The sequence below is a fragment of the Myxine glutinosa genome, chromosome 13, assembly GCF_964187855.1.
Source record: "Myxine glutinosa chromosome 13, kmMyxGlut1.1, whole genome shotgun sequence".
Lineage (NCBI taxonomy): Eukaryota > Metazoa > Chordata > Myxini > Myxiniformes > Myxinidae > Myxine > Myxine glutinosa.
Window position 1 is genome coordinate 19,682,183 of NC_136273.1, and position 26,213 is coordinate 19,708,395.

At 46.8% G+C, this 26,213-nt stretch overlaps 2 protein-coding genes across 4 annotated transcripts in view; one reads left to right on the plus strand and one right to left on the minus strand.

Moving 5' to 3' along the window:
• The window catches only part of LOC137438666 (F-box only protein 32-like), a 145,506-nt gene extending 139,737 nt beyond the window's left edge, over positions 1-5,769 (plus strand). For both annotated transcript variants that reach the window (XM_078767133.1, XM_078767134.1), the window contains exon 9: positions 3,958-5,769. In XM_078767133.1, the coding sequence (XP_078623259.1) occupies positions 3,958-4,437 (480 nt within the window). In that variant the 3' untranslated portion in view covers positions 4,438-5,769. The remainder of the gene's footprint in view (positions 1-3,957) is intronic.
• A 3,129-nt stretch (positions 5,770-8,898) lies between these two features.
• The window catches only part of LOC137438670 (uncharacterized), a 62,336-nt gene continuing 45,021 nt past the window's right edge, over positions 8,899-26,213 (minus strand). For both annotated transcript variants that reach the window (XM_068133908.2, XM_068133910.2), the window contains exons 8-9: positions 25,893-25,982; positions 8,899-9,638 (exon numbers count right to left, since the gene is read on the minus strand). In XM_068133908.2, the coding sequence (XP_067990009.1) occupies positions 9,595-9,638; positions 25,893-25,982 (134 nt within the window). In that variant the 3' untranslated portion in view covers positions 8,899-9,594. The remainder of the gene's footprint in view (positions 9,639-25,892; positions 25,983-26,213) is intronic.

The following is a 26,213-nucleotide window of genomic DNA, read 5'->3' on the forward strand; positions in this document are numbered from 1 at the left end:
AACGAGGAAGCATGCATTTGTGTGTGTTCCACCAGAAGGAGTCCTCACTGAGGATGTGGTACTCGCAGTGGGGAAAATAATCGGGTGCGAGCATGTCCGAGCTGCCTCACGAATGAATCAAAAAGTTGTTATTTTCGTGTCCGAAGAAAACTTTGTTCACGACGTCGTGAGTGCAGGTTTAACCACAGAGTGTGGTGTTTTTATGTTAGCGTCCCCCATGGATACTCCAGCGATGAAAATCGTCGTATCAAACGTACCACCATTTATATCAAATGACAAACTGATGTCAGTCCTTTCTCGTTACTAGGGCATTGCCCGTACGTGGGTGCCCGTTCCGTGGCCAAAAAAAAAAAAAAACGCTACCCGTACGCTCTACCCCGCCCGTACGCCCGTAAACAAAAAAAGCAACGCTCTTCGCTTCCGCCCTTCGCTCTGACTGAATTGGGAGAAATAATGCGCATAAGAAATCGAATTACGTACCGTAATGGCGGTCAGCTCGTAACGCGCTCAGCTCCGCTCGTCTCACATCGGCCACGCCTACGCAACAGAGCGTTCTGTGATTGGCTGCCGGAAGATAAGTCGTCACTGTCCGGAAGTTCGCAAATCGCAGTTAGGATGAATCGTTTTAATTTAATCGCAGTTTGAATTCGTTTTAAAACATAGTTTAACGGCAACATAGTTTTCCAACGTGAAATAAATGAATACGCTGTCAAATGTGCCGTCCGAGGCAGAGTCTGATCGCCACGTTCGGCACACGTGATAGCTCGCTGCTCTCTGATTGGTTGAAGCGTTTTTTGGACATAGCTCGGTAAGTAATTGTCCGATTAATATGAAACCTTGAAAAGGCACATCCTCGGGTCCCCAGCAATATACCTGGCAAGTTTCAAGTATATCGGACCCGTGGTTGTCGAGAAACAGCGGTCACAGACAAACACACAGACACACAGACACACAGACACACAGACACACAGACACACAGACACACAGACACACAGAGATTGCTGGAATTATAGATAGATGAAACAGTTGTGTCGAGAATGTCCATGATCCCTCTGAAGAGCCGAGACGAGAGGATAAAACACGTTATGAGTTTCCGTCGCCAAGTTTACATGGTACTTCCCGATCGTGGTGATGATACAGGGTTAAATATTTCATTTAAAGTAAAATCCGACGATCGGGAGTATCAAATGTACGCCTCATCAGCCTCACTAACGTGCTTTCACTGTGGAGCCTTTGGTCACGTTAAACGTTTCTGTCCCAATGTTTCGTGTTCAAAGTGTCGGGAAAATGGTCACGTAGACACCGAATGTAAAAAGGATAAGAATACTCGTGTTCCTATTCAACCGACTGGAGTTAATCCTGTGAGTTTACCGGTTCCTGCTGTTCCCTCCTGCAGTGAGACGAACGATAGCAGCATCGATGCGCCTATCCCGAGTCTTGAAAACGATCGTACTTCAGTTCCTGTTACAGAAACCGAAGCGACCCCAACTCGCACAACCTTTGCTGCGATTCCCTCATGTCATGTAGTGAAGGAATGGAGGAGGATCCTATTATTGGTTCTAAAAAACGAAGGGTGTCGGTTGCTAATTTTTCTACCAGTAATCCAAAAAAGGTGGTATTGGAGAAGGTCAGTATAGCTGAACACACACCTCAATGTGTTCCTCATGCTTCCATCGGGTTTGGAAAAAAGGATGGTGAATCGGGTGCTGCAATTGAGGGTAATATGTCTGAAAGTTTGTGTACCAACTCTGTGGATATAAATTGCTATATGGGTTAAATAAGTGGCAACGCTGAATACGTTGATAAACCCTCGAACGAACCGTTACGATCATTAGTCAGTGTGAACGAGCAGACAGTGACTGACTCATCCCTCCACAGTGCTGCTCTACCGATGCAGATTCAAAACTGTGTTACCGAGTCGCTCATTGATTCAGTAGATTGTGCTCCACAAGAGGATGAACCCGAGGTTTCAACTTCTGACGAATACAAAGATCACCATGGCATCGTGGATCGCACAGTGGAGCTCTCCAGTGAATCCCCAGAGATACTGACAATTCCCATAGTGACCACGGAGGCTGACATCCTCGATCCTGGAGGGACCTTGTCAGACTTGTCGGAATGTGATGAGGATGACGAGGTGCTCGAGTTGTCTCAGTCTCAGTTGAGTCAGCCAATGATATCTCCTCAACTCGTACTCTCTTTTCTGAATGAAACCTATAGACAGCGAAATGTAGTTATCAGGGATACATTTCCTGATTTAGGTTCATTTATTCAATCAGCAAAGGAAATAACTAGAAAGGGCAAAGAATTTCCACTAACAAGGTCACAATTTCACCGACTCAGGAAAATTATTACAAACGCCGGTCTTGAGATTTCGCAACACCCAATCAAGCCTTTTGATAAGGAATGAAGCAAATTACCTTTGGCACCTTGAACATTAACGGCGGAGGTGCAAACCCAAACCGCCGAGCTCAAGTGCAAAGTTTGTTTCGGCATAAAAATGTCGATGTACTTTTACTGCAGGAAACGCACATCACCCAAAACGTAGAATATGATTGGTGTCACGTTTTTGGGGGACAGTGCTTTTTTAGCAACCTGTCTTCCTTTTCGGCAGGTGTTGCTTTCGTACTTCGACCAGGGCTAGTACCGGAGTCAATCCTCTTCCAGGAGATGTTAAAGGCCGGTTCAGCTCTCGAGAATTCGTGGTTAATAATTTCCATTTCACATTATTCAATGTGTACGCACCTAGTGAGAGTACAGAACGGAAAGCTTTCTTTGCGTCTGTGATTAATCACCTGCAGACAGTTGATCCAAACCAATGTGTGTGTATTGGGGGTGATTTTAACTGTGCCTTTGAACCTGTAATGGACAGGAACTCGGCAGAACCTCATCCTGGATCATGTATTGATTTATCCCTTTTCTTTTCTCGGATTGGTTTGCTGGATTTATGGAGGGTACTTTTCCCCAATGAACTTCAGTTTACCTGGAGCCGTATCACCAGAGGAAGAGTGTCCTTTGCGAGACTCGACCGATGGTATATAAACTCACCTTTTAGAAACGCTATAGTCTCTCTGGATTATTTTCCGTCAATATTCTTAGACCATCATTTAGTAACCATGGGGTTTCTTTTTCCTCAGTCAATAAATAAAAGTGCATTCTGGAAATTTAATACCAGTCTTCTAGAAGATGGTCTATTTAAAGAAGCCTTCCAAGTTTTCTGGGCTAATCAAATCCAAAGAAAGCCCTCTTTTTCTTCAGTTAATCTTTGGTGGGACAATACGAAAGCCCAGATTCGGGTGTTTTGTCAACAGTTTAGAGCAAACATTACAAATGTTAAGAATGTAACAATGACTTGTTTGGAAGCTGACATTGTACAGCTCGAAGGTAAACTTGCTAAAAATAATAATGCAAGAAACTTCCAGTTATTACTGGAAAATAACTCAGTTGAGAGAGTTAATCCAGGAGAAAGCAGCAGGGTTGTTGCTCAGACTAAGGGTTAAGAACTTAAAGGTTTTAGATACCCCTAGTAAAGCTTTTTTTCATCTGGACTCTGTCAGTAAAGCACCCAAGAACATTTTTTCTGTAATTAATCCTGGCGGAGCGGTTGTTGTAAATCCCAGAGACAGACGGTTATGTGTTCAAGACTTCTTTTCCAAACTGTTTTCAAAACAGGTTGTTTGTGATGAAACAATGAGACTTTTAACCTCTCACCTATCCTTGTTAACTGAGCCCCAGCGGCTGGATATGGACTCGCCAATTACGCTCGAGGAGTTAATTCAAGCCCTGGCTGGAATGGACTCGGGAAGAGCCCCTGGAATCGATAGACTGCCGCTTGAATTTTACGTGGAATTTTGGGAACTATTAGGTCCAGAACTGATGCATGTTCTTGAATCTTCACTGACTCATGGAGAATTGCCTTTAAGTTTGAGAAGAGCGGTGATGTCCCTTCTTCCAAAGGCTGGCGATTTGCGACACATGAAGAATTGGAGACCTGTTTCTCTACTATGCACTGATTATAAAATCCTTTCAAAAGTTCTGGCGAATCGAGTTAAAAAGGTAATTTGCGAGTTGGTTCACCCTGATCAGAGTTATTGTATCCCAGGTAGATCTATGTGTGATAACATATTTTTCATTAGAGATCTGATAGATGGCAACTGTGTGCATAATGACTTTGGTATAATTTTTCTTTATTTAGAAAAGGCTTTTGATAGCATCGATCATGTCTTTTTGAATCATGTGCTTGAAGCCTGTGGATTTGGAGATAATTTCAGAAATTATATTGCTTTATTGTACAACAATATATTCAGTTTAGTTAAGGTGAACAATGAGCTTTGTTCTCCCATACAGGTTCAAAGGGGGGGTAAGGCAAGGTTGCCCTGTCTCCGGCTTACAGTTTACCCTTGTAATGGAATCACTTCTCGTGTTACTAAGGAATAACGTTTCTGGAATGAGTATATCTCCTGATCATCCTCCAGTTGTCGTATCGGCGTATGCTGATGATGTTGCAGTCATTGTTAAAAACAATAACGACATTGCAGCTCTGGCTAAGTGCCTACATTTGTTTGGTTTAGCTTCCTCGTTGAAGTGCAACTGGGAAAAGAGCAAAGCGCTATGGGTTCCCTCTGTCAGGGACAGTGCATCTAGAATGGTGCAAGACCCACCAATACACCTTCCTGCAAGTTTAAAGTGGGTGGATGAAGGTGTTCGCTATCTTGGAGTGTTCCTTGGATCCCCACAGTGCGGCCAGAAAAACTGGGAAGGTGTTGCTGAACGCGTAAAAAAGAGATTGAGTAGATGGAGGAGAGCCCTGCCTCACCTTTCGTATAAGGGCCGAGTTTTGGTAGTCAAGAACCTCGTCGCCTCCTTCTTGTGGCACAGATTAATCTGCCTCCAACCACCAGAAGGTTTGGTGAAGGAAGTGCAAAGGCAACTGTTGGAGTTCTTTTGGGGAGGGCATCACTGGTTACGGCCAAACATTGTATGCCGTCCATTGGCCGAGGGTGGCCAGAGTATGCTCGACATCAGGAGCCGTATAATGGCCTTTCGGCTATGCTCTGTGCAAAAACTTTTGGTGAAAGAGCAATTACCAAACCATGTTTTGGCCACCCACATTTTGCGGCAAGCTGGCGGGCTGGGATATGGCCGCGAATGTTTCTTGGTCCTGCTTCAACAAGTTGACACATCTCCTCTTCCTGTTTTTTATCAGAGTGTGTTGAATGCTTGGCAGAACCTCACAGTGTGCCGTCAAGAAGACAACTACGACATCCATATGTTTGCACAAGAGCCTTTGTTCTGCAATCGGCTTTTCCCAAACATACCCAAAAGTAGGGACCTCTGCCAGCATTTCATAATTGCCGGCATCACAAAAGTATGGCACCTCCGGCAAGTTTCAGGTTGCGGGTGGAAATCAGCTCGAGAAGTAGCCGAGCTGGCAGGAATTCGGTCCGAAAGAGTGACTGCAAAAGTGTTGAGAGAGGTGATACGAATGGGGGTACGGCTGAGAGTATGCTGGTCCCACGAGCTCGAACCATTGCATGATGAGTGGGTTTTTCCTGGGTTACTGGTGCACTTCAAGTTGGAAGACTTACCCCCGGTTAGCATGGGGATAAGCCCCTTTCAAGAGACTAGCAGTAAAGAGCTATACAAGTCATGTGTCAAGTTACTGCTGGGGGATACGCCGCTAAATGGAGTAATCCAGTGGAAGAGACTGTTGTCTGTGGGACCCCCCTCTGAACCTGTTGGAACTCCATGTACAGCAAGCTCATAAGTAAAAGATCTGGTGATCTCCAATGGAGACTGATCCACTGGATAGTCCCCTCCAATAAGTTAATCAACCATTTCTCTCCTACATCCACATGTTGCCCATTCTGCATATGTACGGAGGACGTGTTCCACGCCTTCATTAATTGTGTGAGATTGGTTCCTTTGTTTCGGTGGTTTAATCTTGTGGCACACAGAATGAATGTTGTTTTCTCGTTGCGTTCTTTTATTTTCGACTTTAATGCCAAGTCAAGCAAGGAAAATATGTTAATGAGGTTTCTTGTCGCAACAGCCAAGCTGGCAATATATCTCTCAAGAAGGGAGAAATTGAACGGTAAACCTGCCGGAGAATGCAATGTAATGTTGTTTTTCAATGCCCTCGTGTCAGCAAGACTTAAACTAGAGTTTTGTTTCTATAAGGATGCAAACAATCTTGATGAATTCACCAATACTTGGTGTCATGAAGGGTTGTGTGAGGTTCGTGAGAACCAACTGGTAATATTTTTGTAGTTTTTTTTGTAGGTTGTATAAAGTTAATGGTTTATTTTGGCAAATTGTGTGCCGTGATACTTCTGTAACCTTTTCGTTTCATTGCTTTTTCATGTATTTATGGTTGGTGTAAAGATATAAATATATATTTTTTTGTATTATTTTGATAATAAAAGGACTTCAAAAGTCAAAAGTCTCTCTCTCTCTCTCTCTCTCTCTCTCTCTCTCTCTCTCTCTCTCTCTCTCTCTCTCTCTCTCTCTCTCACTCTCTCTCCTTGCGTTCTCTCTCTCTCTCTCCTTGCGTTCTCTCTCCGTTTCGTTTGCGTTCTCTCTCCTTGCGGCCTAGCTAAGGTGGATTTTCTGGGAAGGATAAATGATTAAGTGATGATTGACCTAGTTTGCTCCTGTACAGCATTATATTCACAGCATCCCATGTCAGAATGATATTTGAGGCAAAGCATGGCTTGCTTGAAAAGTGTTCTGCTAAACCAAAAAAAACATGCTCCCTGCAACCAGATGTATCTAAACAAAGCAAGATTCAAACAATGATGCAAGTCCTCATCAACGACAGCGTGCAAACAAGGCGATTTGTGTTCACCGCCCGATATAACACGATTCGTTATTTGTACCTGTTGTTTGTGCCCTTTATGACGTCCTTAAAAACAGTGCATTTCCTGTTTTGAATGGTTTTTCTCAGTCATATTAAGTAGTTCCTCGATCATGGATTGTTTGTGGACAAAGTATAACTAAACAAATAAATCAAAGTTGTGTGTTGGTCATTGAAATGTTAAAGTGTACATAAATAAATAATAGTTCTCATAAACATATACAACCCTGGACTATTTTCTTCCGTTTATACGGTAATATATATATATATATTGTTACAGACGCGGCTTTTAGATGTTATATTGACCGAGCGGTGGTGTATTTAACCGCGTCCGAACAGTTACTCCCCGATTAAAACCCGATTCCACCCGACGTTGACCAGATCGCCCCACAGATATTCAATCGGGAAATCTCTAAAGCGACCGAAAGAGAAGGAAAAAGAAGAAGAAGAAGAATACGGAGGAAGAACAGATTTTATTATACACACACAAGCAATGGATGGAAGAAGCAGTAACACAGCGAATCATTAACTTACACTATTCATTTTTACTTAGCCCCAAGACAACGAGTAGGACAGGACGTTCACACTTACACAGGGGATAATGCAGGCAGGTAAGGCTTGAGGTGGATTGCTTGAGAGGGAGGCAAGGTCGGGAGGCCGCAGTTCGCAATTCCTCGTGGTTTTGGCGGGAAACCCTCCGTCGTGTATCCGCCGCGGTAGACGTCACGCGCTGGTTCGGCACACCTGCTCCTCTTCTTGGGGGTGGAGCCGTCTCCCTCCTTTCAGCGCGTCTCTCCAAAGCTGGTCTCCTTGCCGAGCACCTCTCCTCTTTTGCTCGGAGCGTTTCGCATCTCACCGCTCCTTCTTGGTGCAGCCTCTTTGCTCCTCTCCCAGGGTCATCTCTTAAAGCAGTCCCTTACAGTCGCTTTTATCACCTCGGGCGAAATCAAGCCGCCGGCTCCGAGGGCACGCCTACCAGGTCACTCACCGCGGTGTTGATTGGCTGTCAGGGCTGGTTCACTCCTTCCCTCTTATGACGAGGTGGAGACACGCCTTTCTTCCCCAACCCTACCTCGTGGCCAATGGTGGTTTGAAGAAAACCGGCCAAAATGCGGAAGGCAATTGGAAGGGAGGTTTTGGGGAAATTGGAAGGGCCTACGCTTATTTTGTTTGATACAATGCAAAGTCAATCTAGTGGGAAAACACATATTTAGCCTACATGGAATAAGGAAATACACTATTTAAAAGATATATCGTGACCTGCGTGTAAGTTTCATGCAATTAACTAGGACGCCGACTGCGACCATTATTTACATTATCAGGGTGTCACCGTACTTTTGTAACGTTCACATTGTAACGTTTCCACATTCGTTACAATATATATATATTTTTTTTAAGTCCCAAAAAGGGAAATAAGATCGTCTGCCCCATGACTTTGGCTTCAATCCCAAAATAACTTAATTTGTCCCATGGTCAGATATTGCATACAAATGCAATGTATGGAAGAAATAAATGCAGTCATTTTGGAGTAGAGACTCAAGATGGACAGGACTCCGCACGGACAGGACTCCGCAAGGACGGACAGGACTCCACGTGGACAGACAGGACTCCGCACAGACAGACAGAACTCCGCATGGACAGGACTCCACATGGACGGACAGGACTTCGCACAGACGGACAGGACTCCATGGATGGACAGAACTCCGCATGGATGGGCAGGACTCCGCATGGACAGGACTTCGCATGGATGGACAGGACTCCACGTGGACAGACAGGACTCCGCACAGACAGACAGAACTCCGCATGGACAGGACTCCACATGGACGGACAGGACTTCGCACAGACGGACAGGACTCCATGGATGGACAGAACTCCGCATGGATTGGCAGGACTCCGCACAGATGGACAGGATTCCGCATGGACAGGATTCCACACGGACAGGACTCCGCACGAACAGGACTCCGCACGAACAGGACTCCGCACGGACAGGATTCCACATGGACAGGACTCCGCACGGATAAGCCCAACCAGACGGACACCGGTTATGGAATAAAAGCTTTAATTTTGTGCAGAAACGTTCACTGCTGTTCCTGATTTTCCAACAGCTGCTGAACCTCATGGTCTTCACTGGTTTTACTGAAATGCCAACATTGTTTGTACATATGAAACAGAATTACCAGGAATGTGAAATAGTGCATTCGTTTTATCAACATTCCCAAGTTCCAGGTGGATCAGTTATGATGAGATGTGCAAGCATTTGGGAAAGCAATGAAAGGTGGAATTGTAAGAGTAATAAACCTGAAGGCGAAGCTCAGGCCAACACTAGGAGGGTAACTGACAAGGAATGATGATGCTATTGATTCCTGGTGAAAATTATGATTACATCCACGTACTCTCTCTCGCACACACATTACATCCGAGCTGCTGATGTGATTGGAATTGCATGGTGGAAACTGTAAATCCATGCTCGTCCGTAGACATTTCAAAAAGATTTCAGGAATTTATGAAATGCACAAACATCAAAGGTATGAGGAAGTGGAGGGTGTATATGGTTGGTGATGAAAGAAAAATCAAAACATGGAGTGCTTACGTTCCCACACCAATTAGAATAATTAACATCGAGGAAAATGTTTTCGGAAGGAATATTTACACGGGAACATTTACCATCGATTCTTATGGACACCGCGTGGTTGGACATGTCAGACAAACCACGACAAACGACAACTTTCAGGAACGCTTTATCCCCACCGTGAAGATGCCCTGCTGAGGGGACCTTTGCCACCTGCACAACACACACACACACACACACACACACACACACACACACACACACACACACACACACACACACACACACACACACACACACACACACACACACACACACGTTATGTATTTCATCTCAAGCATTCTAACAGTAATATTGCTAGCCCGTCCCTCGCACAGCGGGAGACAGGATTTTGCAGTCTTGTGTGTTTGTCTGTGTTTGTGTATGTGTGCATGTGTATGTGTCTGTGTTTGTATGTATTGTTGCGAATATGGAATTTGGCCTCCATATCCGCTTGTAAATATTCCCCTATTTCCCCAATACTCCCCAACTATCCCCAATCCCCCATTCCCTAGTCCCATTGTCTGTAAACAACACTCTGTAGAACCGACCTTCCCCTTTTTCCCCCATTAAATGTCGTGCCCAGGTCCACCGCATCTCACGTAGACAACTTTCGGACATCTTGCTAGTTATTCTTAGTCTATGTCAGTTAAGGACTCGTTTCCATTAATTCTGACTCTTCGTTGCACCAGAATGTGATTATATGGCACCAGTAGTGAGTTTAGGACCTTCCCATACCTCCTCCCATCTTCTTCCCCAAACAACAACTACAACAACAACTACAACAACGGCGCGCGCGGGGAGAGTGCGTCCTCACTCCGGCTCGGTTAGCCGCCATTACCCATGCGCTCCACGGGGTTACCACGAAGGGGCTGGCTGTCAGCTCCTCGTCAAGGGCGGAGCCTGGTAACCCCCCCGCACCCAATAAGAAGGGCGGACCGATTCCATCTGGGGCGGAGCTAACGAGCCGAGGGCGTGTCACTCCCCGCCGGATATACGCAGCGACTGACCGGATGTGACGTGAGATGCGCCCCCAGCTTGAACAGAGCCAGTCACCACCTCCAAGCGCTGAGCGAGCTCCACGCATCGACCCGGTATTGCAGTACCTCCGAGAACGGTGCACCCCCTCCGAGAACGGTGCACCTTGAGCCATCGACTGCCCGCTTTCCTTGCCATCAATCCCCGTGTGAGTCAGTTTTTGTCCTGTTTATCTGTCGTCTGTCAGGGAATAAGATAAGTGTGTCTAAGTGCCTGTCTTTCTATGCTGTCCCTCTCATTCCTGTAATCTAACCTTCCGCCCTAATATAACCTCCTCCGGAGGTCTTGAGAACTGAACCCTTGGTGTCGTGTCATTTTAGTCCCAGCCGTTGTGTCCTTTTCCATCATTGATTTAGCATAGCGCGACTTAGTCAACGTTCGGGTGGAATCGGGTAAACTGTGCAGACGTGGTCATACCAAACCGCTCGGTAAACCAACATCCACAACCGCGTCTGTAACATTTGGTGTCGGGGAGTGAGATCGACCCGGAGCGCGCTTCACGCGCCCAAAAATTATAAAGGCGAAATTTGATTGTGTTTTACAAAATATAAAAACCCGAATTTTGAAAGTCGCGCTATGGCAGACCAAGACAGCTGGGGTCCGGTAGAGGAGAGTGAGGCAGGGTCGGTCCAGGACCAAATTGAGGGACGCGAGGAGAGCGAAGCAGCGAGGGTAGCAGACGCACAAATTAGCGTCGTTAAGCCCGACATTGCGGGGGCGCAAAATGGCGCCTCGCACATGGCCACGGCGCCCACGCCCGCGACCGTGGCAGCGCCCCTGGTGGATTTGAACCTTTTTTTTCTACAAATGAAGGCCCTTATGGACAAGAATAGCGAAGAAATGGAAAGCAGAATGATGGGGGTAATGGGGAACCGGATGGATGCTCAGAGTGAGCGATTGGAGGGCCAATTGGGGGTAATGGGAAACCAAATGGGGGTAATGAGGGACGAAGCGAGGGGTACCGGTGAGAAGTTAGACAATAATTTTGAGGGGTTAGACAACGGGATAAAAGAGGTGAGAAATGGGTTAATGGGGGTAGAAAACAGAATGGCCGCTCAAGAGAATCAAATGGAAGGGATGCAAAAGGGGTTAGAGGGGGTAGAAAACAGAATGGCCGCTCAAGAGAATCAAATGGAAGGGATGCAAAAGGGGTTAGAGGGGGTAGAAAATAGAATGGCTGCCCAGGAGAATCAGATAGAGGGAGTGAAAAATGGGTTAGAGGGGTTAGAAAACAGTATGGAAGGCAAATTGAGGGACATGAGGGACCAAGCGGAAAGGGAAGTTAACCAAATGGGGCAGCAGATAGAGGGGGTCAGAATGGGGGTAGAAACCAAACTGGATGCTCACAGGGAGGAAATGGAGCAGATGAGGGTGGCATCTGGGCAGGAGATGCAAGTGATGGGAGAGGAGATCAGAAGAGGAGTGAGTGAGGAGGTCGGAGGAGTGCGCGAGGAGGTGAGGCACTGTAAGGAGCACATGGAGAAGGAGGTGAGAAAGGGGACTGTAAAGTTACAAGGGGGCATAGAGGACCTGACGCAGGAGGTGGAGCAGCTGACGGAGGGACAAAAAGGACTAACGGAGCAGGTTCAAAGGAACACTGCGGTATTAGGAGGGTTAAAAGCGACACAGAAAGAACTAAAAGATGACTTGGTAGCGACGAAGAGGGAATGTCAGATGGTACGTGAGGGACTGACAACGAGGTTGGACGAGGTGATAGAGGTAATGGAGACGACGGACCGGCAGGTGAGGACGCACATGGAAACGGTCAAGGTAGCCTTGGAGGACGAGCTTGAGGAGACGTACCGGGGAATAAAAGAGGTGAAGCAGAAATTAGAAGAAGTGGAAGAAGGGGTGAGCGAAATTAAGAAGCGACGGAGAGGGGATAACAAAGAGATAAAAGAGGAGATAAAAGAATTGGTCCAAAGTCTGTGTTTGGATCGTGATGATGTGCTCATTAACCGGATGAGGGATTCGCAGGTGATGGAGGAGAAGCGAAGAGGAAGAGGACCCGGTGTAAGTGGTGACCAATATGGTCGTGCGTATGATGCGCCAGGTGATTTAAGAAGCTTGGGGGTCGAGATGGACCCGGGTGTTCGTGAGAGGCCGTTGGTGAAGTGTGCGACAGGTCTGGTGTGCGAAAAAGGAGGTGTGCGAGAAAGTCCGACTCTGGGGTGTGTGAGGAAAAAGTGCGTGCCAAGGAGTGAGGGTGCTGGCGAGAGTGAGTCGGTCGTAGCGCGTGTGCGAGGGAGCACATGGAAGCGCGGTGTGGTAAGTGTTACAGAGGGTGTGACGGGAGAGTGTGCGCAAGGGTGTGCGCGAGAAAGGTGTGTGACGGACAGGTGCATGGGGAAAGAGTGCGCTGTCAAAAGTAAGGGTGAGTGCGCTGTCAAGAATGGAGGTGAGAGTAGTGAGAGTGACAAGGAGAGTGAGTTGGTTGTGACAGGTGAGCGAGGATGTACACCTGGGATGGAAGGATGCACACCTGGAATGGTAGAGCGTGAGTGGGAATGCACGCTGGAGTTGGTAGTGAGGCACGTGGTTGGGTGTGCGAATGAGAGCACACCTGTGATTGTCACAGAGGAGGTGACAGAGGAGGGGGCGCGAAGAGGTGTGTTGGTGAGGTGTGCGACCAACGAATGTGTGCCAAAGTGTTCGGTGGTCAGGTGTGTGACCAAGGCTGTGAGTGGAATGGGTGTACCTGGGTGTGTAAGGAACGGTACAAGGAGAATGGAAACGGCTGGATGTGTGAGCAAGGAACGGGCTGCGGGGTGTAAGCGTCCAGGTGAAGCATCGACGTTAGACGGGGTAGAGTTTAGAACGACTTATAGCCGAATCGGGCCCTCGGTGCGTGCTGGGCCTCGCTTTGAACGGCCGCGTCCGTGCTCCACTAGGCGGAGCGGGCGGCCCGATAGAAAGAGTCGTCATGGCGACCACTTTTTGTTGAGGCATTCCGGCAGGTCGAGATCGGGACATTGGATGGCTCCACGCCGAGATGGTGCGTGGGATCTCGGCCCGGGTAAGCCCCCGTCCCTGCACCGAGTGCTGGACGCATCCAGCCGCTGGCACAGAACAACCCGCATTCATGGCTTGGCTTTACGAAGCCGGGCTTTGGACGGGAATTGGCGCACCGAGAGGCAGTAGTGGGTAGACTGGGTGATGAGGTTAGTGTTTTGGCCCCAAAATTAGAGAAAAACAAAATTTGATGATTGGCAAGGGATTGGCAGTAGTGATTGGCAGATGATGAGTAGGATTGGCCAAATTTTTGATTTGTTGAAATTTGATGTGCAAAATTGGTAGTGAGAGACCCCCGATGTGGTGGGATGGCAAATCCACCATCCTTCCCATGGGGGGGGGGGGGCAAAGGAGCAATAGCTTATGGGGTGTATGGCAGTGAAAACTAGCCCGGGTGGGTTAGGTTATATTGATAGGGCCCTAGAAGATGACATTAGGTGACGTTAAGTTTAGTTAGTGACTGATACCTGTAGTGGGGACGCAGGTAGATTAGTATGGATGATAATGACGAGGGAGCGCAATAGTTTAAAGGGACGACTGGGAAGCGCAAGTTTCAGAGGGGAGTAGTTAGATGAGATGATGCTGTGTGAGAATTGAACAGGTGTGATTGCACAGGTGTGTGGAGCAGTGTGTGAGTAGTGAGTGTGTGGATCAGCGTGAATGCGCTTGGGGAGAGAAGGGTGCAGGTGGCACCAGGTGTGAGAGCACAGGTGTGCAAGTACAGGTGTGTGGAGAGAGTTGGAGTAAGTGGTACGGAGTGGTGTGCATGGTGCGAAGGTGTGGATGGGGGAAGAGTGGACCCCTTTCACGAGTACCCGGGGCGGGTAGTGTAAGTGTTAGGTAGAGGGTATAGGTAAATTGTGGTTGGATATTGGCATCTGTGGTGCGGTTGCAGAATGGTGTTGTGAATGGGTGCATTAGTGTTGTGGAAATGGCTGGGCGTGTAGCCTGTTAGTGTGTGTAGTTGGTTGGGCACTCCACCACTGTGAGGATGTCGGCCAGGTGAGGCCGCAGGTGGGCTCTGGGAGCCGGTAGTTGTGAGTGGGTGCCTGAGGATCCCGGGTGTGGATCGGGCAGCCCAGTGCCAGAGAGGGCACCGAGTGGGGAGAGCGCCAGAGGGCCTTCCCCAGGTAGTTAGGTTAGGGTAAGGAGCAGGTAAGCTCGGAGGCAACTGCAGTGGTGGAGGTGTGCAGGTGGGTAGACCCGCTGGGAGAGGAACACGCCACAGCCCAGAAATTGTGCGAGGGCACCGGGAGATGAATCGGGGGAGTGAGACCCCAAATTGAAAAGCACCACAGTTTGGCCAATGGGAATTGGTTTTTAGAACCCATAGTGTAAGAGGGCCAATGGTTTGGCCGGAGAAAGACCCCGGGTAGTGTAAAGTTGTTAAAGTCATTTAGGAAATAGTTAGGATTGATGAACCTGTCGCACCATACGCAGCCACTTACCTGTGGTGATGATGATGACTCCACACCTGTGTTTTCTTTGTTTTGTTGCAGGAAATGAGATTGCTGTGGATTTGTGAGACGCATCACGACGTGGATGAGACATTGGGGTGATTCCATCTCTCCCTCCCTAGGAGGGACTGATGATGAATTGGTGATAGCAAATTATGATGTTCAATTGGTGATGGCAAATTTTGATGTTGAGTTGGAGATGGCAAATTTTGATGAGAGTTGAAAATGGCAAATTTGATTGGTTAGGAGGGAGAGAAGACGAATTTGGTTTATGGGAGGAACGGGGAAGACAGTAGGGACGTTTGTTGATTAGTAAAATAGATGTTTATGGGTAGTGTTGTGTTTTGTGGATACAGTAAGGGGTAAGGGAGGGGCCATGTAGGTTACCTGGTGGGGGGGGGGAGCGTACGATAGGAACGTACCTGTCTCACCTGGTTCCCAAGTGCCCCCAGTGTGCATTACCTTACATTGAGTGCACTTTTGCGCCCTTACCACCTTACTCACTTGTCTTTTCTTTTGTCTCCCACCTCCGAGGATCTGGCTTTGGGGCAGAGAGAGAGGAGAGAGAGGGGCTGGCTCCGCAGTTGTGGGCCTGCACTTTCGCTGCTTGCTGCTGGGATCGATACACCATATGGACCGCAATGTTTGTGGCCACCCACAATGGACCGCAGTTCTTTTGCGGCCAAGCACCACCCGTGGATGGACCTATGGGTCAACGTGGCACCTATGCCATACAGGTGAACCACTTTTAGTTGACACCACTGAAGGCCACAATACAGAAATGGACGCGGTTGGCGCCTTTCTTTATTTTTGAAAGAAGCCAGAAGGCCAAGTGCACCACACGAAGAGCAAGAGACACCTGCAGGGTTAGGGGTTGTTGAATTATTTTTATTCATTGAACAATGGTGACTGCACCGATTGGTGCTGGGGTGGTGCTTTTGGTGCTTGGATGGGGTGCTCTGCACATTATTAAAGGCCGTAAGGCCACAGAGCACTCGTGGGTTGGTGTATCGATGCTGGCATGCGTGCTCTCTCTATGCATAACATCAGCATGTGTTCCTCCAAAAACAGGTCCTGGATCGTAGTGTAAATATCAGCGTAGTCTTGTAAATAATGCTCCCTACCGGCTGTATGTTTAGTTTGCGAATTCTTTCCGGATTCGGTTATCCTGTGGGTGTGTTTCTGAGAGGAGAAGGGTGCAACGTCGCAGGGGGACATATTTACTCATTTGTGAATATCTGTAAAACTGTCGCACTCAGGGTAGAGTTAATAGTAGAGGGAACTACATCTGAGTGCCACACTAAAATAGGTAAAAATTTATCGGGTCGGGACGCCCCGAGGGTAGAGAAGGGTGCAATGTTGCGAATATGGAATTTGGCCTCCATATCCGCTTGTAAATATTCCCCTATTTCCCCAATACTCCCCAACTATCCCCAATCCCCCATTCCCTAGTCCCATTGTCTGTAAACAACACTCTGTAGAACCGACCTTCCCCTTTTTCCCCCATTAAATGTCGTGCCCAGGTCCACCGCATCTCACGTAGACAACTTTCGGACATCTTGCTAGTTATTCTTAGTCTATGTCAGTTAAGGACTCGTTTCCATTAATTCTGACTCTTCGTTGCACCAGAATGTGATTATATGGCACCAGTAGTGAGTTTAGGACCTTCCCATACCTCCTCCCATCTTCTTCCCCAAACAACAACTACAACAACAACTACAACAACAACTACAACAACTACAACAACGGCGCGCGCGGGGAGAGTGCGTCCTCACTCCGGCTCGGTTAGCCGCCATTACCCATGCGCTCCACGGGTTTACCACGAAGGGGCTGGCTGTCAGCTCCTCGTCAAGGGCGGAGCCTGGTAACCCCCCCGCACCCAATAAGAAGGGCGGACCGATTCCATCTGGGGCGGAGCTAACGAGCCGAGGGCGTGTCACTCCCCGCCGGATATACGCAGCGACTGACCGGATGTGACGTGAGATGCGCCCCCAGCTTGAACAGAGCCAGTCACCACCTCCAAGCGCTGAGCGAGCTCCACGCATCGACCTGGTATTGCAGTACCTCCGAGAACGGTGCACCCCCTCCGAGAACGGTGCACCTTGAGCCATCGACTGCCCGCTTTCCTTGCCATCAATCCCCGTGTGAGTCAGTTTTTGTCCTGTTTATCTGTCGTCTGTCAGGGAATAAGATAAGTGTGTCTAAGTGCCTGTCTTTCTATGCTGTTCCTCTCATTCCTGTAATCTAATCTTCCGCCCTAATATAACCTCCTCCGGAGGTCTTGAGAACTGAACCCTTGGTGTCGTGTCATTTTAGTCCCAGCCGTTGTGTCCTTTTCCATCATTGATTTAGCATAGCGCGACTTAGTCAACGTTCGGGTGGAATCGGGTAAACTGTGCAGACGTGGTCATACCAAACCGCTCGGTAAACCAACATCCACAACCGCGTCTGTAACAGTATTTTTGTGTGTGTGTCTGTGCTTGTGTGTGTGTGTCTGTGTTTTTTTTTTTGTGTGTGTGTGTATGTGTTTGTTTTTGTGTGTGTGTATGTTTGTTGTTGTGTGTTTGTGTTTGTGTGCTGTTGTGTGTTTGTGTGTTTCTGTTTTTGTTTTGTATATGTGGCTGTGTGTGTATGTGTGTGTGTATGTGTTTGTGTTTGTGTGCTGTTGTGTGTGTTTCTGTTTTTGTTTTGTGTGTGTGTGTGTTGTGTGTGTGTGTGTGTGTGTGTGTGTGTATGTGTGTGTCCGTTTGTGTGTGTGTATTTTGTGTGTGTGTATGTGTTTGTGTGTGTATTTTTGTGTGTGTGTGTGTGTTTTTGTGTTTCTGTTTTTGTTGTGTATGCGTTGGTGTGTTTGTCTGTGTTTGTGTATGTGTGCGTGTGCGTGTGTATGTGTCTGTGTTTGTATGTATTTTTGTGTGTGTGTCTGTGCTTGTGTGTGTGTGTCTGTGTTTTTTTTTTTGTGTGTGTGTGTATGTGTTTGTTTTTGTGTGTGTGTATGTTTGTTGTTGTGTGTTTGTGTTTGTGTGCTGTTGTGTGTTTGTGTGTTTCTGTTTTTGTTTTGTATATGTGGCTGTGTGTGTATGTGTGTGTGTATGTGTTTGTGTGCTGTTGTGTGTGTTTCTGTTTTTGTTTTGTGTGTGCGTATGTGTGTGTGTGTGTATTTTTGTGTGTGTGTGTGTGTTTTTGTGTTTCTGTTTTTGTTGTGTATGCGTTGGTGTGTTGTGGGTGTGTGTATGTGTCCAGGACATAACCTTTTGCCGTTTGAGCTTTTGTCGTCAAATTTTCATTCATTAATTAGAAAATTATTAATAACTATGAAAAAATGTCAAAGAGCAGCGTCACAGTGAGGAGAAATAGGCCTTCCCCTGTCCACCGCTGTGTTGCGTGAGACAGCCGTTTTTTTTCTTCAAGTTTAGTTTGATTACAAAGCAGAAGTCGACTTTGCATTTCGATATGCCTTTTTTCCCGTTGATTTTTTACACAATTCGATGTCAAAGTATTTTTTTCATTTTGCACTACCAAGCCAATCGACTGCTTGGTACAATGGTCACAAATTCATTCATTTATTAATGTACAGCACATGGCTGTGGGTTTGCATCATTTCTGGGAATATGCCGGCGATTCGTGGAGCTCGTGGCGTTTCGGACAGAGTGGAGAGCACGAGGGGAATGCCGGCCCGAATTACCTCACATTCGTGGGGTGGCGAAAGCGCGGCTCGGCGCCATCTTGAGCAGGTCGATGCATGGCCATTTCGCTGACCGACCGGACCTGTGATGCCCACCAAGCCCTCGTTGAGACCGGAGCTAAGTGGCTGCATGACATAAACATTATTTATTTTCTTTTACTTTTACTTTCCCCTTGTTCGTATCTGAGTCGGAGTGGAGGGACCCTCATTTAGGAATTATAGTTTACCTTACCTTTCGTTGTTCCCTTGCAATTATTTCAATAAACCCTGTTGCATGTTACTTTGTGTTCTGTCTTGTTTATTCGTGGTGGGTTTGAGGAAGCCCAGTGAACTCCGTGCAGGTAAGCCGTTGCTGCCGTCCTTCCCACGTGGGTCACTACCGCCAAGTCCGAAATACGCCTCGGACGGAGTAAAGCTCGGTTCGGTCATACTTCACCCAGGGGTCTTAACCCCGGGGGCGCGACAGTATTATGATTATGTAAAATGATCTTGTGAATTGTTACAATTCGTTTGCTAATGCCGCAACATCCTTATTTTCCGTTGCTGACAAAGTTGTTCCGATATTAAATAATAATAAAATTTACTCGATATTGTAATGAAAATTAACCCCTAAAGGTTAAAGGGTTTATTACTTGATTAGTTATATCGTAATTCACATGTTTTCAGTACCAAGATGTATTGAAAATCCCAATTTAGGTTTGTCAAGTCAGTGTTTAATAGAACATTGTCTCCCCTCCATCCGTTTGTATTCTTCAATGTTATATTTCCTAATTTCTCATTTATTTAATTATCTTTACATTAATGGAGCAAACGTGGATGGCACCGAAACTGCAAAATTACATGTTGCGTAAATTGCGGCACCTTCGGTGGAGCTGGTGTTACAAATCTTCTTCCTTTATCTTAAATGATGTGGAGTATAATGTGTTGTGATCAATAACATTTCTTTCAAAAATGACAAAAATGATAAAGATAATTTCCAAGACTGTGCCACAGCACTTTGCTCACTGCAGGTGGAATGAGGAGGGTACTGCCCGCTAGTTTGATTAATACTATTTCCCCTTTCTCTTCACCGGCCGAACCATGAATGGCTATCGAGCCGAAGGAAACACGTATGTCTTATGACGTCAATCAATGGTGTGCTCGAGCCAGACGACCAATGATCACGCCTGATGACGTCATGTAAGGGACAGTTTTGAACCGGGTTTTCTGGGAGAAATGGCAGTTTTGAGAGTGTGGCGCGCGTACGGTTTCTCCGAGCCTCTCCACAGAAGTCGTTACCAGGACTCTATATCGGAGCATCACGAAGGATTTTTAACATCCCCCATTCTCCACCCTCAGTGGAAAGGAGGAATGGTCCCATGATTCTGGGAACGTCAGCTGCACGTTTTCCAGACTGGTCGGAGACTCACCTCACAGAACGGCATGCGTGGAGAAAACACTGCTTGTTCATCCCATCGAATCTAGGCAAAGCCTCTCGACCAGACTCAGCTCGACCAGACCTGAACCACCCCATTATTTATTTTATTCCATTGGCATATTCTAACCATCTTTCTCCTTCCGCATGTGTAAGTACCTCTTGAGTGAGTCTGTGTCAATGAGGATAAAGCAAGTTAGATGAGACCAAAATCTTTATAGTTACTTTTGCCACTATATACAGTCACGTGAAAAAGTAAGTACACCCCATGTAAAGTTTTGACTTTTTCAACATATTTCAACATACAGCTATTTGATCTTCATTTCAACAATATTGAAAGATAAAGGTGATATAATATAACAAATATCATGAAACATTTACATTTTGTAGTCAATTTTATAATTTAAATAAACATAAATGCAAATTTCGCATGTGGAAAAAGTAAGTACACCCTTGGCTCTAATAGGTGGTATTGCCCCCTTTGGCAGAAACAACCTCAAGTAGGCGTTTCTTATAACTGTCTACCAGTCTCTGACATCGACTGGGAGAAATTTTTGCCCACTCCTCCAAGCAGAATTCTTTCAGCTGTGCGATGTTTGAGGGGTTTCTTGCATGCACAAAAAAAAAAAAAAAAACACTTTTAGAGGCCATTTTTCCCCGCAAGTGGGGGTTGGCCTTTTTCGGGAACTGTGGTTGTTGTTGTTTTTCGGTCCCCTTTTTGAAGCAATGTTTTACGGCCGGATGCCCTTCCTGATGCCAACCCTTTTTGCCGCCTTTTAATGACAAGCAGGGAATTACCAGTGAACTGGTACTCAATTTGCCGACCTCAGAAGGATGACAGGCTGAGTCAACCCCCCTGGCGTTAATTCAGCGATTGACCGGGATTCGAACCCAGGATCCTAAGCCGGCACCCTAGCCGCTAGCCCAACACCAGGGGCTTGCATGCACAGCTCGTTTCAAATCCCTCCACAACATCTCGATGGGATTTAGATCCGGGCTTTGACTTGGCAATTCCAGAACCCTCCATTTCTTTCTTTTCAGCCATTCCTTGGTGGATTTACTGGTATGTTTAGGGTCATTGTCATGTTGCAAGGTCCACCTTCGGTTGAGCTTCAACTTTCCGACAGATGGCCTTACATTATCCTCAAGCACCCTCTGGTACAATGAAGAATTCATAGTGGATTATATGATGGTGAGCTGCCCAGGCCCTGATGCAGCAAAGCTGCCCCAAACCATAATATTTCCACCACCATGCTTTACAGTTGGTATCAGGTTCTTGTGGTCAAATGCTGTGTTTGGTTTCGCCAAACATGTCTTCTGGTACTGTGGCCAAATAACTCTACCTTTGACTCATCTGTCCAGAGCACATTGTTCCAGAAGTGCTGGTCTTTACCTAGGTGTCGATTGGCAAACTTTAGACTTGCCATGATGTTCTTTCTGGACAGCAAAGGTTTCCTCCTGGCACACCACCCATGTAGATCAAATTTGTGCAGCCTCTTTCTAATGGTAGACTCATGCACTTTGACATCAACAGTGGCAAGAGCTAGCTGTCGGTCCCGTAATGACATTCTGGGGTTCTTAAAGACTACTTTCAGCATCTTGCGGTCTGCTCTCGGGCTGAACTTGCTGGGGCGGCCTGGCCTGAACAAGTTGGCAGTTGTTTGGAATCTTCTCCACTTGTAGATGATCTTCCGGACAGTCGAATGATTGATTTCAAATTGTTTGCGGATATTTTTTAATCCCTTCCCAGACTCGTAGGCATCTATAACCTTCTTTCTGAAGGCCTCAGAGAGCTCTTTTGATCGAGGCATGGTGATGCCGCACACTTCAACAACAAGAGCAAACCAAACTAAATGTCTGAGGTTTCAATAAGACAGGTTCCTCCAAGATCCTCTCTAACGATGTTCTAATCATTTGCACCTGAGCTGGTGCACCTGATTCTAATTTTAGGTATTTGAAGTAGTGATAAATGTAGGGGTGTACTTACTTTTTCCACATGCGAAATTTGCATTTATGATTATTTAAATTATACAATGGACTACAAAATGTAAATGTTTCATGATATTTGTTATATTATATCACCTTTATCAATCAATATTGTTGAAATAAAGATCAAGAAGCTGTATGTTGAAATATGTTGAAAAAGTCAAAACTTTACATGGGGTGTACTTACTTTTTCACGTGACTGTTTTTTCACTACATGACCAAAAGTATGTGGACACCCAAACATCGAACATCTCATTCCAAAATCATGTGCATTAATATGGAGTTGGTCCCCTCTAGGCTGCTATAACAGCCTCCACTCTTCTGGGAAGGCTTTCCACTAGATGTTGGAACATTGCTGTGGGGATTTGCTTCCATTCAACCACAAGAGCATCAGTGAGTTCAGGTACTGATGTTCGGCGATGAGGCCTGGCTCGCAGTCGGCGTTCCAATTCATCCCAAATGTGTTTGATGGGGTTGAGGTCAGGGCTCTGTGCAGGCCAGTCAAGTTCTTCCACACCGATCTCGACAAACCATTTCTGTATGGACCTTGCTTTGTGCACGGGGGCATTGTCATGCTGAAACAGGTAAGGGCCTTCCCCAAACTGTTGCCACAAAGTTGGAAGCACACAATCATCTAGAATGTCATTGTGTGCTGTAGCATTAAGATTTCCCTTTACTGGAACTAAGGGGCTGAGCCCAAACCATGAAAAACAGCCCAAGACCATTATTCCTCCTCCACCAAACTTTACAGTTGGCACTGTGCATTCGGGCAGGTAGCGTTCTCCTGGCATCCGCCAAACCCAGACCTGTCCGTCGGACTGCCAGATGGTGAAGCGTGATTCATCACTCCAGAGAACACGTTTCCACTGCTCCAGAGTCCAATGGCGGCGAGCTTCACTCCACTCCAGCCAATGCTTGGCATTGCGCATGGTGATCTTCGGCTTGCATGGCTGTGTGCTTTTGTTATATATACCTGTCAGCAATAGGTGTGGCTGAAACAGCCGAATCCACTAATTAGAAGGGGTGTCTGCATACTTTTGGACATGTAGTGTGTCTATATATATATATATATATATATATATATATATATATATATATATATATATATATATATATATATATATATATATCATAAATACATCACCGGAAGCACCACTTGAAATGTGGTCATGGCCAATTAAGCTTTGGTCGAGGTTACACATTGATCATGCTGGACCTTAGGTAAGGTGTTCCTTGTCGTCGTTGCTGCCCACTCAGTGGATTGAGGCTGTTGTTGTACCCTCGACACCCTACAGGCTCGGTCATTACTATCGAAGCCCTACGCCGTATGTTCGCCATTAATTGTATTCCTGATTGCATTGTATCGGACAACGGCTCATCTTATACCAATGCAGACTTCCTGAGCTTTTGCAAGCAAAATGGCATCAAGCATTATACCTCTGCTCCGTACAAACCTGCCAGCAACGTCCAGGCTGAGAGGGCCGTTCAGATCGTGAAGAGTGGACTAAAGCGTGTTACAGAAGGGACCACACAAACTCGCTTGGCCCGAGTCCTATTGAGTTGTCGCACACGACCGCATCATGCTCTTGGTCTTTCTCCTGCATCAATGTTAATGGGCCGCGAGTTGAAGACAAGGTTGTCACTTGTGCACCCAGATACGGTGGCCGATGTCGAATTGAAGAAATTCCAGCAGAAGCACGACCGTACGTCTGTGAATGGTGAACTTAATGTAAATGATCCTGTGTTCGTTCTCAATGCCGACCTTGGTGAGAAGTGGTTGTCTGGGGTAATTATCGAGAGTGTTGGTCGTCAGACTTTCCTAGTCAAACTATCTGATGGTAGACTTCAGCGGAAGCATCTTGATCAATTCAGGTTGTGTCATACCAAACCAGCAGAACCACCTGTATTTATACCGCTACCTGTTCCGCGAGAATTATCGCCCTTCGCAACCACACCTGTACCTGTAGAACCCTTACCAGAAACGTCCCCAACCAATGGCCTTCCAGTCGAGGATGTATCAGCCACTGTGAGCGGTGTTATTACCGAACCACCGGTTGCTGGTAGACGTTCGAGCCGCAAATGTCGTGCGCCGACGCGCCTTGATCTTTAAGGCGGGAATTGTAAGGCCTAAGTCACACATAGGCGGATATTTTGGCGACTACTGGCGACTGCCGGCGATCAAGATTTTTCGGCGACTACTGGCGATTTCGGGCGGTCAAATATGGTCAGGCGGCAGTATGGCGACTGCAGGCGCCACATTGCGACTGCATTGCGACGAAGCACCGACATCGCCCCGAGTGGGATGGCGACTGTTGAAGATCGACGACGACTGCATTGCGGATGCACGGCGGCAGCGTGGCGACAGTCTGGCGGCTAGATTACGACCGATGGCGGATCGCGGCGACTGCATTGCGCCCGGGTGGCGGTTTACTCCGACGTCCGCAAGACTGCAATAAGACCGCCGGCGATTGGAGACGTTTCACACAACTTTTTAAATCTTTATTTCTCTATTTTACATTTCACTTTATTCATTTCAATGATGTATGACATGAAGCATAAAGATGTTTGATGTACAATAAGAAAGTTAATAAAGATGTATCATTGTAATGTAATAATCAAACTTTTCTGCAGGGAGAGAGAATGGAAATAAAGTCCAACAAATTATTTCCACTGGTCCCAAGTCCCATAAATAAAGTTTCCAAAGGACCAAAGTCCCAAAAATAAAGTTCCCAAAAGTCCCAAGTCCAAACAATAAAGCCATATCCTTATCGGCACCACAGGACCTCACTCCACGGAGACCCTCACACCATCCTGTCTTGCCATGGAATCGTGGTATGTCGTAATGCAGTCGCCAGGCAGTCGTATCTCTGTCGCCAATGGCCATAACTCGGCCGCCACTAGTCCTACTGCTGTCGTCGTCAGTCTCCCATAGCCGCAGGGGAGACGTGGCAGTTCTTCTGTAGTCGATATGCAGCCGCAACAGTGTCGGCCCGTAGTCGGGAAGATGCCGCAGGAAGGCCGTATGGCATTCGCATCTCTGCCGTGCTAGCTGGTGGGGCGATGCTGGGGCGATTGCGGAAGACTATGAGCGACTGGGTTGCGGCTGCTTTACGGTCTTATTACGGATACCAACGACAGCATGGCGGTTCCATCATGACAGCATGGCGGATTTTTTTCGAGGACGACTGAGCGCGCCGTTTTTAAACATTAAAAAAAATATTTGGCCCCTTTGCGGCTCTTGCCGACTGCAGCCGACCTGGGGAGGATAACCACGACTACAGAAGACCGTCCATTACGGTTTCATTACGATTGTCGGCGGGTGGTGGCGATTTTTCCAGTCGCCAGTAGTCGCCGACAAATCCGCCTATGTGTGTTGTGTGACCTAGGCTTAACATACTGTGATGTCATATCCTTTTTCCGGGCTCCGCCCCCCGTTGGGCACCCTGAGTGCTTTTTCCGGTGTCTTGACTTCCGGGAATAAACCGCTGTTTGTTCGCTTGCTTTGTGTCCCTGAATCGCTCCATTTATGATGCCATTAACCTCGTAAGGACTTTATCCAGTGTGTCCATTGGTTTATGGTTTATATCCAGTGCGTTTACGTCTATCGTAAGGACTTTATCCCCGAGTCGCCATTTTGTGCGCTTCAGTTTAAATTAGGCCTCAACACCTAGGCCTTCTTACGAAGTGTTAACTCCGGCATCAACGGGTTCCAGTCCTGTCGAGATCAGCATATTGTTCTTTACCCCGAACATGCCTATTTATCATTGCTGACAATTTATCATTGCTCCTCATACATTCGCAAAAATTGGAGTTCATTTCAGATCGATTGGTCTCACCTTCTCGACCTTTCATTCCACGTGAGCCAATATCTCCAGGTTCCCCCACAGATCCCCTCATTCCAGGGATTCCTATTCTTCCACCATCACCTGTGTGGATGTTATAGGGAGGCACCATGTTATAAATGGATGATGTTATAAGATGGAGGTTAAATGGTGACTTTTAGAATAGCATCTTATTTCTAATGATCAACATGCTTACTATACATAGTCTGGAGTATGTGGTTTCATCATAATCTTACATTGTGCAGAAAGTTTAACATTTTCATCAAGTGATCCCAAAATGAGACATTGGTGGTCCATCCATGGCAAATGTATCAG